At 40.5% G+C, this 13,758-nt stretch overlaps 1 protein-coding gene across 2 annotated transcripts; it reads left to right on the top strand.

The window, feature by feature from the left end:
• The first annotated feature begins 5,137 nt into the window (after positions 1-5,137).
• Positions 5,138-11,793, top strand: RSPH1 (radial spoke head component 1). Of its 2 annotated transcripts, none has more exons than XM_069028248.1 (9): positions 5,138-5,204; positions 5,560-5,673; positions 5,787-5,892; positions 6,879-6,969; positions 7,205-7,340; positions 7,647-7,718; positions 9,198-9,363; positions 9,779-9,877; positions 11,653-11,793. In XM_069028248.1, exons 1-9 carry the CDS (start codon positions 5,145-5,147, stop codon positions 11,673-11,675), a joined length of 867 nt encoding a protein of 288 aa, XP_068884349.1. In that variant the 5' UTR covers positions 5,138-5,144; the 3' UTR covers positions 11,676-11,793. The 2 variants fall into 2 exon arrangements, with proteins under 2 accessions (XP_068884349.1, XP_068884358.1); XM_069028257.1 differs by having other exon boundaries at positions 9,779-9,892.
• The last annotated feature ends 1,965 nt before the right edge of the window (positions 11,794-13,758 follow it).

Below are 13,758 nucleotides of genomic sequence, written 5' to 3'. Positions count from 1 at the left end.
ACTGAGGCATACTGTAGTAGAAATCAAATACCAGAACCATGGTAAAATAGAAAGCAGACCAGAACAGAGAGCTTACACTAAAGCAATTGCCTTGCAAGTCATGAATAAGAAGAAGTATGAAGGTATTTGAGCCGACAGGAATGAGGAGACAGCAAATTAGTCCCATCTACCTCAATCATTTCATTATTGTCTATTGAATTAATTCTGAATTACCAGGTTAGGACTTCAGGGGGTATAGACAAAAAGATTGGGCTGCTTGAGCTTTATGTCATTACAAGCTCTGCCTGAATAAAGAAGCTTAGGCTTGGGGTTTTATTTAATGAAAAAAAACCCAACCAAAAACACTTCCAGAGAAAAATGGAGAAAATTGTAATATTGATGCTGCTTTATTCTTATACTGACCATAGGATTTTTTTTTTTACTCTCATGAATGCCAACTGCTTTCTTGATATCACTAGTAATGTTGACTGTCATCAAAGTCTTGAGAAAAGATAGCAGCAACAACTTCCTAAATGGAACCAAAGTGACCTCTGTATGTCCCTACTGCACTTAGTGGAAAGGGAGACCCCTTAGGTAAAAAGAAAATCCTGACAACTTTCCCAGATGTCTGAAGAATGAAATGCAGTCTGTACTTCAAATTGAGCAGTGAGGTCAGAGAAATGGGAGGCAGGATATAAATACAGCAGAACACTTTCCCTTGGACAATCTGCAGGAGGGAAATGAAAGATCATATTTAGCCAAGAGACAGAAAAAGCATTATCTGTATTTCAAGAATGGATTTCACACAAACTTAGCTTTTTGAATCATCCTGCCTTCAGGCTATGCAATGTTAATTGTACTTGGAGTAGGCAGTTGTAAACTGAGTGGCTAGAAAGGTCATTTGCTTGTTTTTCTTAGTTATGAGCACAAAAAGAGGCTATCTTTACTCGGTATACACAGAGTAAGCAGATTTCATTTTGCCAGTAAAGAGCTTAAAAAGGGCTGTGCGGAGAGAAGTTCCCATTTTGCAAAGGATTTTGACATTTCAGAATCTTGTTTAATTCCGAGCTGGATGGAAAAAAAAACAGTATATGGAAGTTAGTGACAGCAAATTCCACTTTGTCCACCGTTTCTTCCCATAACCTAAGAAAATATGTTGAATTCTTTGAGTGTGTCTGATAGTATATATTGCAGAATAATAAAAAGACCTGAAATGTATATTCCCAAGCAAGAACTCCCCTTAGGATATTATTTCAATTCCCTAATCCCACATTTTTCCTCCAAAAGGCTGTTGAAAACAATCTGGTTTATATTTAAATTTCAGGAGGAACAGAACTGATTTCATTAAGTTTTTCCTGACAGCTCCTGTTTACACTTTGCTAGTGTCTGTTACCAGCCATGAATTACATTTTTATAAGGAGAAAGATGTAAATTACTGTCTTCTAAGAGATAAAAAAAATATTTCCTTGCAGATTTCTGTTCTTTAAAGTCTTGTCAAAAGATGTAATCCTGCCCAGATCTGCCCTACCAAAAGCAGTGAAGGATCACTTGCATCTCTAATCGAGCCCAGAGCAAAACTCAAAGTGACTTGAGTGCCAAGGACTGGCCCTCCCAGAGTAACCAACTCTGTCAGGAATGACTGAGTAATGTGTGAAGTGAGGAAACCAACCTGTGAGTCAGGCAAATTATCTCCACTCATCCTGTTAATTTTGATGGCAGAAGATGAAAAGGCCACACTGCTGGCAGGGTGGAGAAAAGCTGGCTCACAGAGGCAGTAGCCCTGGAAGAAGGATGCATGGTAGAACAGGGGCAGAGAGCAGCGAGCTCCTGGAGGGCAGGAATTTCCAAGTGCACTGAGTGGGAATTAAGCAGGATGCTGCCTTTACCATCTCAGAGGCTGTGTGTGCACCCTGCTGTATTTTAATCACCCCTTTGAAGCAAGACACTGATTGAAACGTAGAGGTCAACAAATAGTCCTGTCGTTTCTAATGTCCATTGTGCAACGTGTGTTCTCAGAGCTTGGTCAGTGCTGGAAGGAAGCAGTCAGGTTGTTTCAAAGGTATGGCACAGCAACATTTTCCCTGCAAAACCCCTGCACTGCTAAAAGTCTCCCCCTCCCAACAGAGGGTAAAGTCCAAGGATAAACAGGAGCATAACTGGCCTTAAAAATATTTTTTGGCCATTTCTCTCTGCAGAGGAGCTCTCTGGTTAAAATCAAAGTGAGGACTTGCAAGGCAGGATAGAAGGACATCTAGGGCTGTCCTCTTCCACAGGAGGCACCTTCTGGGGTCATGCTCCCAGCAGCCTTCTCCATCCTGTGTTGTTGTCTTTCTCTGTTTTTAAGCACCTCTGGCAGCAGTGGCTTTGGGTTTCAGGGGAGCTCTGGCTCCCTGTGGGGCTTCTGTCAGATCCAAACCAGGAGCTTCCCCAGGGCCACTCACAGCTGTGGCAGCTTCTGCTGTCCCTGCCAGGGTGACTGGCAGTCAGTGCAGGCAGCTGCCAGCTCAGCCAGCAGCAAGGGGAGAGCAGATAATCAGCACAAATCACCCTCCAGGGACTTTGGACAAATGAAATTCGTATACAAGATCAGCAGGACCTTAAGAATATCAGTCCTTTGACAGAAAAGGGAAAAGAACAGGAAAATAAGGATGATAGCAGCCCTCCTTTCAAAAGTGACATACCTGAAGCTTAACTTTAATCTGACATTGAAATACACCCAAATTCAATGGGAAGACAAGAAACTACAAGATAAATTCTTCTTGTCATTAATTATACATATCCTTATAAGTTGTAGTTGTTCTCACAAGACAGCTTCTAGGTATAGAAAACTTAACCTGATGCCTCCCTCATTTAAGTGAAATGATCCTGTCATAAAGACATTTGTTCTTTCTGCCACTTCTGGGTGCTAAGCAGTTTAACTTTTATAAAGAAAGAGTTAGCTGTTTCCCAAGAAAACTGAGCTCCTTCAGACCCTTTTCCTCCTTCAGAACTCTGAAACAATAAGCAAGAACTGTTAATGATCATTATTAGTGGTCATCCAGGGGAGTGACTCTGATATCTTGTCACTGCTTCCTGTTGGTGTCACAGCTGTTCCCTGGGCCACGTCCCCTTCCAGGCCAAAAGACACATCTGGTTACTTTTGTTTAACAGGGAGCACCTCCCTATGCATTCCAAACATAAATTCCCTTATCACTCTGAGCCGCAGTGTCTGCTTAGAATGAATACGCCATGCACAGACCAAGTGAGCACTTTGATAATTAGAGACATTACCTTATTGTAGATAGAAGAATTTAGCCATTCTTAGGTGCAAGGGAGAAACAGAGGCATCATCAAGAGTCAGAAAGAAGGAACTGCACAGACTGTGTTTCAGATAATGTGCACTCATGTCAGCTCTGCAGGAGCTCAGCAGAGCAGTAGCTTGCATAGTCTGCAATTGCTTATTAACAGTACATTATGCAAATTAGGCTTCCCATGTCAAATGCTGGGAATGTGCAGGAAAGAGAAATAACCATACAGTTTGGAGTCAATAAATGTATAGCTTCTTAGTGCTCTACCAGCTAACAAAATTTAATTTCAGTGTTCTTAACTGTTTCAAAGGGAAGGTGCTCTCAAATGAGTAACTGGACGTTAACTCAGAAGCTGGTTCCTATGAACACTGAGGTATTTAGCAATAGTCTCCTCTTTTTGCATCTTTACCCAGCTGAAGACAAAAAGACACTTGCCACAGAAGTGACACCTTATTAGAATTCATTCATTATCTAAATACTGGCTATTTAGATTCCTACCTCTGAAAACTCACCTGAATATGGTGTAGTGATGTGTAGTGATGACCCTGTTTTTCTTCTGGTTTGGGTGGAGAAGCTTTGATCTAGGGCATAAGGTGACCTCCACCACATTTTCCAACCACTTGCCAATCCTGCCTTCCTCAGAAGTGTCACCTGCTCTGCCCAGTGCTTGTCTAGCTCACTGCTTTTCACCAAGCATATCCTTGCCTTGTGAATCCTTGGCCATTAAATTACTGTGCAAAGTGATGGTGAGGTGATTCGCTGGACTCCTGTAAGAGAGAAAACAGGAAGTGGACTGGTATTTCTGAACATCAATAAACTGCCCAAAAATAAAAGAATCTAGCTGAAGGATGAGGTTTAAAATCTAAAGTGTTGTTTTCAGGCCAGACCAGCTTAACTACTGGGAGCTCTTGGAAGGCTGAGGGGTCTCAGGTCACATCCATCACCAGTTTCAACACACAAAAGGCACTGGCTGGGAAAAGCTGAGGGGAAGAGGCAGAGGGTTGGAGTGACTTCGGGAAATCACCCAGTCCAACCCCCTGCCAAGGCAGGGCCACCCAGAGCAGGTGACACAGGAACACATCCAGGTGGGTTTGGAATGTCTCCAGAGAGGGAGACTCCACACCCTCCCTGGGCAGCTGTTCCAGAGCTCTGCCACCCTCAGTATAATGAAATTCTTCCTCGTGTTTAAGTGGAATGTCTTGTGTTTTATTTTACGGCTGTTGCTCCTCATCCCGATGCTGGGCACCACTGAACAGAGTCTGGCACTGCTTTAAAAGGAGCCTGTGCAGCATTGGGGGGAAAATGTTGAGAAGAGACTTAATCAGTGAAATAGTTTAACAGCTGATGGGCAAGCTCTGGGTGATGTCCATGTGTTAGAAAAACCAATTAAAAGTTTAGGGCTTGACATACTTTAGTGCTCTCAGACCTGGAGAAGGAAGTTAGCAGAACCTGGGAAGGGAATTTATTGTTGAGAACTGAACAGAATTTATAAACCACATTACATAAAGCAGAGGTGCCCTATCTGGGAGAAAGATAATAAAAATACTGAAAAACGCGGACTAATTAGCATGAGAAGCGAGAAATCAATAATGAATAGAAGGCAGAACACTAATTAATGAATGATGTAAATTTTAAGCCAATGAACACTACTAATCTTTTTGCTGAAACGTATAAATAGATAAAAGTTTTGGCGACTGACACGCATGTTCTGGGGAGCTATCCCCATGTTCCTTCAAGACGCCATCATTAGTGCCGACTTTCTAAGGAACAGGTTGGAGAGTTTATTGCCCTGTGCTCGGTGCCCGGGCCCGGGCCGCGCTGAGGGGCGGCCCCGCCGCGGCCTCGCCCGGTTGTCACAGCGACGGCGACGCCGCGGCCATGTCGGACCTGGGCTCTGAGGAGGGCGACGAGTCCGGGGAGGCCGGGGCGGACATCGGGGTGCGCGGGGGCCCGGGAGGAGCGGGCGGGCAGCGGGGAAGGCAGAGGGAAAGGGAACATCCCCGGGGATGAGGCGCTCAGTGCCCGCCGGGCCGGGCCGAGGAGAGGTCCCGAGGGGCAGCTCCCCGGGCAGGGGGGTTCGGGAGAGCGGCTGTGTCATTCCAGGTACGACCTGCCCCGCTTTTTCCATGGGTTTGAAACGCCGCATCCACGCACGCCAAGAAGGCTTGGGGTGCCGGGGTCTGATTGAAGCCGAGCTGGAGCAGCTTTCCACAAACACCTGAGTCCCTCTGTCTGATGAGGCTGGATTCAGTCAGGCCCAGCCCTTTAACCATTTTCCCTCCGCGTTTATCAGGAGTATGAAGGCGATCGCAATTCCGAAGGGGAGCGGCATGGATTTGGGAAGGCACGGCTGCCCAATGGTGACACCTACGAAGGGGAATACAAGCATGGTTTGAGGAGTGGACGTGTAAGACACCGACCCTGGTCGTGGTTCTGCTTCTGCAGTTGTGTTATTTGGGCACTGTATTGAACCAAGGGTGAGAGCTGACAGGTATTTCATCGGTACCAAATGTGTTTCAGGGGACCTACAGGTTTAAAAACGGTGCTCTCTACACTGGGGACTACCTTGAAAACAAGAAGCATGGAAAAGGTGTATTTTTTTATCCAGATGGATCAAAATATGCAGGTAAAACACTGAACACAGTTGCAAGGATTTCTGTAGCCAAAAGGACACATTCCCCTCTCACTCCTCCTCCACCACAAATGAAAAGAGATAATGAATTGGAGAATGTCTTACTTTGAGAAGATGCATTTGCTGTAAGATACTGTCCTCTTATTCCCTTTCTAGTAATAGTTCTGAGAAGCTTGGGGTTTATTTATGGGGATTTAGTTTAGGACATTTATTAGATCTGTCGTTAAAAAACTAAGCTGCTTATCTGAGTCCATATTTAGGGATTGGAACACCTCTGAAGTTTGGAGAAGTTGAAGTTCACAGTTTCCCTGCTTGTTAGAGAGTACCTGAAATACTCAGAATATCAGTAAAGTTTCAAGGGAGGATATTTCCCCCCTCCTTTCTAAGCTAGGAAAAAAAAAGACATTCACATTGTGAGGGCTAAAAGCTGAGGGCAAAAAGCACAGCCCGATCTTGCCGTGCAGGAACATAGGCACTGTGATTTTTTTTTTTTTTAAGCTACTTTTAAGCTTGATTAGAAGAATAATTAAGACACACCATCTAGCATCCTTCTGAATATATGTGCCCCATGACTGACAGGACAATTTTAGCAAATAAGTCAAAGTAGTTCCTCTTTAAATTTATGTGGAAAAGTCACATTATCTAATGCAGCTGTAATACATTACCCCGTTTAAAGATAGGACTGGGTTGTTATGTGTTCATAATGGTAATAGAAAGTGATAACAGAGACAGATAATGATGGAAAAATGGAGAGGGAGGTCAGGCAGCAACATAAATACATGTGGAGAGGAGCAGACTGATGAAAAAAGAGCAAGGACTCTAGAGTAAGGAGTGGTGTAAGGAATAGTGAGGAATTCCAACAGTATCATAGCTTTCTTTTCCTTCTCTAATACCTGTATGATAATGTTACAAACTGGCCACTGTATCATACAAAGAAATAAACCAGGTCTCACACTGCTTTTATCCTTTTGTCCTTGAAGGAGACTGGATGCATGACCAGAGACAGGGCTATGGAGAATATCTGTATGCAAATGGAGACACCTATACTGGAGAATGGGCTGACAACAAGAGGTTTGTTTCATTCTCACAGGGATGTTTCAAGTCACCCAATGGCATTAAAATGCAAAGATTATTTTCAGAGCATGTCTGACTGCAGAAAATGACATCCAGGGGTGACCTTGGCAATTTAGTCCAGCTTGAGTAGTTTCAGCTGCTTAATTAATACCAGTTTTATACCTTAATGATAACAACATCCTAAATTCTTAATGCTCACTGGTATAAAACAAAATAATTATTTTCTCCTTAGGCATGGGCAAGGCACATATGTCTATAAAGACACAGGATCTAAGTATGTTGGTGCTTGGGTAAATGGAATCCAGGAAGGACCAGCTGAACTTATCCACCTAAACCATAGATTTAAGGGCAGGTTTCTCAATGGTAAGGTAAGTGTGCAGGAACACTTTCTATTCATCTGAACAGTTAGCATGGAATTGCCTTAATATGACCTATTTCCACTTAAAATAAGAAGCTAGGCTTCTGATCTTTTGTAGTATTTCTTTGTACCATAAGTGTAACACATGAAACTGAATTAATCTGTAGGACACAATGCAAGTTTATTTGCAACATCACTTTCAAACTGTAGTGTTACTGACTATTGTATGGAATTTTTAGTAAAGGATATTTTACATTTCTGTGCTTAGAATGGATTAACTGTTCAGTTCTGCTGATGTTTTTATGTCTTTATGCAGCCTTTAGGTCCTGGCAAATTCATCTTTGATATGGGATGTGAGCAGCATGGTGAATACATAGAACCAGTGCAGGTAAAAGAAATAGTGCAAGTTGTAGTGAGTATCAGAGAACTCAGTAAATCAAATCTGTTGTTGAGGAATATATAAAATGCCTTGCAGACAGTGATGGTAAAGTAGATCTTATGAGTCAAAAAGGGTGGAAACTTGTGCATTCTTAAGAACTAAATGAGGTTTCATTTTGCCTTTTTTTTTTAATGTTCTCTACTGTGTAAGCTTTGAAAACTACAAGGTGTGATTTTGCACTGCTTGCAGACTTGAATCCTTTCTGCTTAAAAAGAATCAGAATCTTCCCAAAACATTTGAAGTTTCAAATCACAGGGGAATACAGATATATTTGTCTGCATGTTTAGCCTCTATGACATTTTCTTCTGAACACCAGAAAACAATGAACAATATTTCTTGTATTTCTGAACTGCTTGGTGCTATGCATACAAATGGTAATTTCCAGCAGATTCATGTTTGGGAAATATGTCCTATTGTTGTCCTGGTCCTGTTAGGAACTTAATATCCACAGCTTCTAATAGTTGTAGGGAGTGGCTGGTATCAAAGTGTGTTTTCCCTTCTCCTTTATGCATTAATGTTTTGAAACATTCCTGATTAATATGATGCAAAAAAATAGCTACAGAAGTAAGAAATATATTTTAATATTACTGTTTGATTTCAAGAAAAATTGCCACATTTTAGCTTAGAGTTTGGTACCTCTTATGTGACATTAGTTGCCATTACACAGTCCTTGAAAATTCTCTGATGCAGCAATCATTTCTGAAGGATAAAATAAAAATCATCAAAATCCTGTCACTTGTGATAGAGATTTGCAAAGCTTGGAGACTGTTTTGTTTTTTTCCAGCTAAAAGCAAGAGATCCTCAAATTAAGTATCAGATTGATAGGAGTATCCAAAGTAATGTGCATTTCCTTAGTTCAGCTGGGAATTCTTGGATGAGCTTTGTAAAGCAAGGGACAGTGCTGTCACTAAAGTAAGATTAAATTTTGCCCTTTTGGTTTAGTTGAAGTAATTGCAGAACAAAGCCCATTAAAAAAAAGAGAAAAGATTAGCTAACAATACAGACAATGATTCAATTATTGACTCCTTCATATTTGTAGAAAAAGCATGATTTTTTCAAATTTAAAAAAATATCTTCACACTTCAAAACCATAAGCTTTGTGCACTACCTTACTGCTTCCTAGATCCTTTCAAAGGCAAAGATTTAGGCAGAAACAACTGGTTTTTCAGTCTGTTTCTGTGAGAGACCGTGCAGCATCTACCAGACAGAGCATCAGGTATCAATCATCAGTAATAGTCTACTGAACTTCATCAAGGTTCAAAGTGTAGTTTTTGTCCAAGATTTGCAGCTGCTGAAGTTCCTCCACCTGTAAATACTTTCCAGTCATTGCCATTTTGATCCCAGATAAGAAGGTTTTAGTAGACTAACCCATCATCTTAGTTACTGTCTGTAGCAATGAGATACTGGATTTCATGAATTCTCTTCCAGGAAAAAGAGGAGGAAGAAGAGGACGAACCACCATTACCTGTTGAACCAAAATGGAAAGCATCAAAAATTACCAAATTAACACCCTGGTCTCCCCATGAGGAAGAGCCAGCCCCCAGAGAAGCAGAAGGAGCAGTAACTGAAGAAGAGAAAATTCCTTCAGTTACAGGTTTGTTCTGGAAACATCTGGAAACTCCATGCTTTCACTATGGTGACCATGGTTTTACAGGTTTAATACCAAGTGATGTGAGAGAGGTTTTGTGTTTTATTTTGTTTTTCCTATGATTTTCCATTGAATGTTTGGAACTTCCAAGTCCATTCATAAACTGCACAATATGTATGTATCTGTTTTATTTCACATAGCATGAGATACAACTGTCTTGGGAAGCCTGTGAGCTATTTTACTCTACATTATGGCTTGTTATACAAACTTGATAATAAACAGAGAAGATTTTGTGGGATTTCTCATGTGAACAACAACTGCAGCCTTCAGTAGGAGTTAGCTGGTGTTACATGGAAACAAAGTCTGAGTGCAAATTTGTAAAGTCGATTTTCTTTGGTATTTCTAATTTCTCATATTTCAGTCACTGCAGAGGGTGGTGGTCATGAGCCCTCCAGTGAAGTTTTTAACCCAGCAAGCAATGGAGGAGAAGGTGAGGGAAGAGAGGAAGAAGTAAACCAAGGTCAGTAAGATCAAGGTAAGAAATGGGGCATGTGTGCTCATTCTTTAATTAGTAGTCAGGGTTTGAAATGATGGATGTCAATCAGCTGAAGCCATGCTGCTGCTGGGAGACCATGGGAATCTGTACCTTTTGTAAGGAGGGCAGTCCTCTGGAGAGGTGAACTGTGAGAAGTCAAATTCACATACTGCAACAGTACAAATTAAAAGTGACACTTTAGTGCATATACACTTGACAATACTTGCAGAGCTGAATTTCTAAGAGATTGCATTTCCAAACTGTGTTTTGTTGGGGTTTTTTTGTTTTTTTTTTTACAAAAATGAGAGAGAATATGTCAGATCCTGGGAAGTTTAGGCAGTTTCAAGCACTTCACTTTTCTGTCATGAATGCAACTGTATATTCTTAATTCTCTCAATTGTAGTTCAAAAGCAGGCTAAACAAATACAAAGAAACAAATTTTAGGTGTTATTATGCATTATGGTTTGAATAGCCTCTGGTTGGTTTGTTTCTCCTACAAACCAAAGAGATTTGAATTCAGATGCTCAGGTTTTCTTCCAGGTTGTTCAGAAGCCTGTTTTAAATTCACAATTACAAGAAGCAACAGGGATGCCTCCATGTTTACTCATATTTAGCTTATTGGCCTCCACTCAATTGTGTTGTTTTTATTTATTCTTAAAATTTACAAGCTTGGCTATCTGATGTATGAAAATATCAGATAAATTTATCCATTTGTAGTCAGTCCATTTTACAATAAATCCAAGCAAACCACTGTCTTTAGGGATCAGAAAATCTCTTAAACCATATGAAAATGCCTGGAGGTATGCACTAAACATTTAGGTCAGCTCTTGCAGTCTCTCAGTTTTCTCCTCTGAAGGTGCTCTCTAGCTTCAGGGCAGAGCAGGCAGCTGGCTGACCTGGTGTGTAGGACTGACATCTTACAGGATCTCTGGGCTTGGGTCAAATCCAGCAGAAATCTCAGCAGGTTATAGCACTGCTTTGGATTTGGCAAAAGTGCATTGAGCCTGCTTTGTCTCAAAGACCCTTGGACTCAAATAACCATTTGGACTGAACTTGATTCTAATAAATTTTCTGGCCCACTGCAACAAAGGAGTTCTGGTTTCCCAGTGGCTTTTGTAGGGTGTTTTTGAGAACAAATGATTCCAGGTATCTGTCAGATATGGCATAGAGGCAGATGAAAACATAGCAAAGTGATAGATCTTCTCAAAGTTCCTTCCAACACTTTATTTCCAGAATCAAGGAGTTGGATGATTTTAAACATTTTTCAGCACAGGTCTCCAGCCATAATTAATGAGGCAACATATTGTTCCCCTTGTCTTTATGTTTAGCAAGATTAAGTTATACTAAGAGGGAATGATTTGAAGAAAATACACATCCTGTGAAGATCAGATGTAACAAAACCTATTTTCTTGCAGCCTGGTCTTCCCTGCCCCCTTACCATCATTTTTTTTTTCACATAGAGATTCCCTCCTCCTTGTTCTGCATTCCTTATGATATCATCTAACCAGGAGACATTCTTTGGCTGTTCCAGAGTTACACATGGGCTGGCTGGCAGTCAGTGTGTGTGTACTGAGTCTGTCTGCCAGCTGACAAACGACGTAAACAACTTAAATTCAAGTATTGCCATTGAAAGGCAGTGGGTGAGGAGGGCTGAGGTGGACAGCAGAATCTTCGAGTTATGTTTCAGATTACTGGGATTACTTTCCAGTGTTTTATAATAAAATGCATCTCTTTGCCCTGTTTTTCCTTCTAATCCACAGAAATTACTGATTTAGGAGGATGAACCAGAGGAAGCAGAGGAATTGGGTACAACTAAAGGAAAAGACCCCAAAAACTGAAATTTTGGAGTAGATGACTTAGTGTGGTAACCCTGCAATATTTTTGTTTGTAAAAGGATGTGTTAAGATGCTTTGAATAAACATTTCTGTCACTGTTCTGTCTGGAACGTGTATCTTTGGACCCTTTATAATCTCAGTCTCACAGCAACTTCCTTTATTCCATGTAGCCTGTAATCAGGTGTTGAATTCAGTGCAGAATTATTCTGTATTCATAAAGCCATGAACTTTGTCCTCACAACTTAATCTTCTCCTACTACTGGTAGTTGCTGTCTTTCTTGAGTCCTGCCTCTGGGCACAGAGACTTGGGGGTCTTGCTGGTGAAGACAAAGGCAGCACTGGGCTTCCCAGCTCTTTCCATTTTCCCTGTCACTAGGCCACCATTCCAGGCCCACGTTTTCCTTGTTTATTTTGCTGTTGTCCTTGCATCTGTAGAAGCAAGAACAAAGGAAACTCTTCAAAAGAAGAGACAGACCGAGCACAGAGAAGGACTAGTTAGCATAAGGAGCAAGGAAATCTTTTAACCAGTAGAAGAAAAATATTAAGATATTAATGTCAAGATACTAATATTAATTATCAATAAGTTATTGCTAATCAATATTAGTCAATGATATGATAAAAGATTATATTAATATTTAATACATACCAAAACAAAACACTATTAAAATACAAATGTAAATATTGTGTATTATTTAATATTTATAACGTCAATATATAATAAATATTGAGAAACAATATTCATAATATATCCTAAGATAATATCTATATGTAATATATAGAGCATTTCAGATTACATATACTATAAATGTAACATCTAAATGTTTAGATATGTGTCATACATGAAATCTCTATTTGTGCTTGGTCTTTGCATATTAAGTGCTTTAATTAATTAATTTTGAGTTAAATATTTTTAAATTGAATGTTAAAATTAACCCATCAGCCCAGGTACAAAAATCAAGTTCCATTATCAGTGTTTTCAATTGTTCAAAGTAGTTTATTAAGAGAGAGTTGCACCCTTCCCAGTTAAGATTCCCAACTTAATGCTCCCTTTTCAAACTTCAAACCACTTGTACACCATAAGAGTTATCTTTCCTGTGTTTACTGTATACTTTTACAAGTGTTTTAAGATGTGTTGGATGTATTTTAATATTTTTTTAGGTGTTTTTACTTGTACTTTGGTTCCAAGGGAAATTTCAAAAACCCCAGTTCTAACAGCCAGCAGCTATTTTTAGCCCCATAGCCATTATCCTGTAGGCAAGCTCCGTGGCAACCTGAATTTTAATGAGGGCATGTTACCACCCTTATCTCAACTGATACCACCCCTCTGACAACGATGAGCTATTGGTGGACAGAGATGATCTGTCAAAGGGAAAGCACCAATCACTTTAAACCAAAGGGGCGGGCTGTGGGTGGGCTGTGGGCGGACTGGGGCAGAGCAAAGGCACTATAAAACAATGAGCTAGACAGAGACACGCCCCTTTTCTCTCTCCAGCCTAGCTGGGGTGGATGTCAGTGTTAGGAAAGCCTACTCCTATTGAGGAGCCTTTAGTATAAAATTTTTTGCTTTTGGACCAGCCAAAAGCCAGCCTAGCACTGTAAGTCCTTTTTCTCTACCTGAGGTCCAGTGCTGTTTCAGCCAGAAGATCTAAAATCCCTGCACTCCTGGGGCATACCATCTATCGAGCCATAGGATCCCAAATTTTTATATTTTTCTAATTTCTGTAATTTTTCCATTTTTCTGTTTTCAATAAATTATTTTAATTTTTTTTTACTGAGAGTTGTCTCATTTCTCACAATATGATACTATAAAAATATAATTTAAAAAAGAAATACTATATTAAATTAATAAGAGAGCCACATAATTGGTAGCCAATGAACATTAATCCCATTTTTGCTAAAATGTATAAATAGTGAAAAGTTTGATAGTTGCTGTGCTAGCTTTGTGCATTTGCCACCCAGCACCTCTTTCTGTGCAGAACAGTAAAGAAAGGAAATACCTGAACTCTGTGTGGGGATTGGCTTCTTGCACAC

Source organism: Aphelocoma coerulescens, chromosome 1 (assembly GCF_041296385.1).
Source record: "Aphelocoma coerulescens isolate FSJ_1873_10779 chromosome 1, UR_Acoe_1.0, whole genome shotgun sequence".
In the NCBI taxonomy this organism is placed as follows: Eukaryota; Metazoa; Chordata; class Aves; order Passeriformes; family Corvidae; genus Aphelocoma; species Aphelocoma coerulescens.
This window is presented reverse-complemented; position numbering and strand designations above follow the sequence as displayed.

Coding starts and splice junctions, on each gene's coding strand:
- RSPH1 (XM_069028248.1), top strand. CDS start 5,145: ATGTCGGACCTGGGCTCTGAGGAGGGCGACGAGTCCGGGGAGGCCGGG. Junction 5,205..5,559: donor AGGCCGGGGCGGACATCGGG/GTGCGCGGGGGC, acceptor CGCGTTTATCAG/GAGTATGAAGGCGATCGCAA. Junction 6,970..7,204: donor GAATGGGCTGACAACAAGAG/GTTTGTTTCATT, acceptor TTTTCTCCTTAG/GCATGGGCAAGGCACATATG.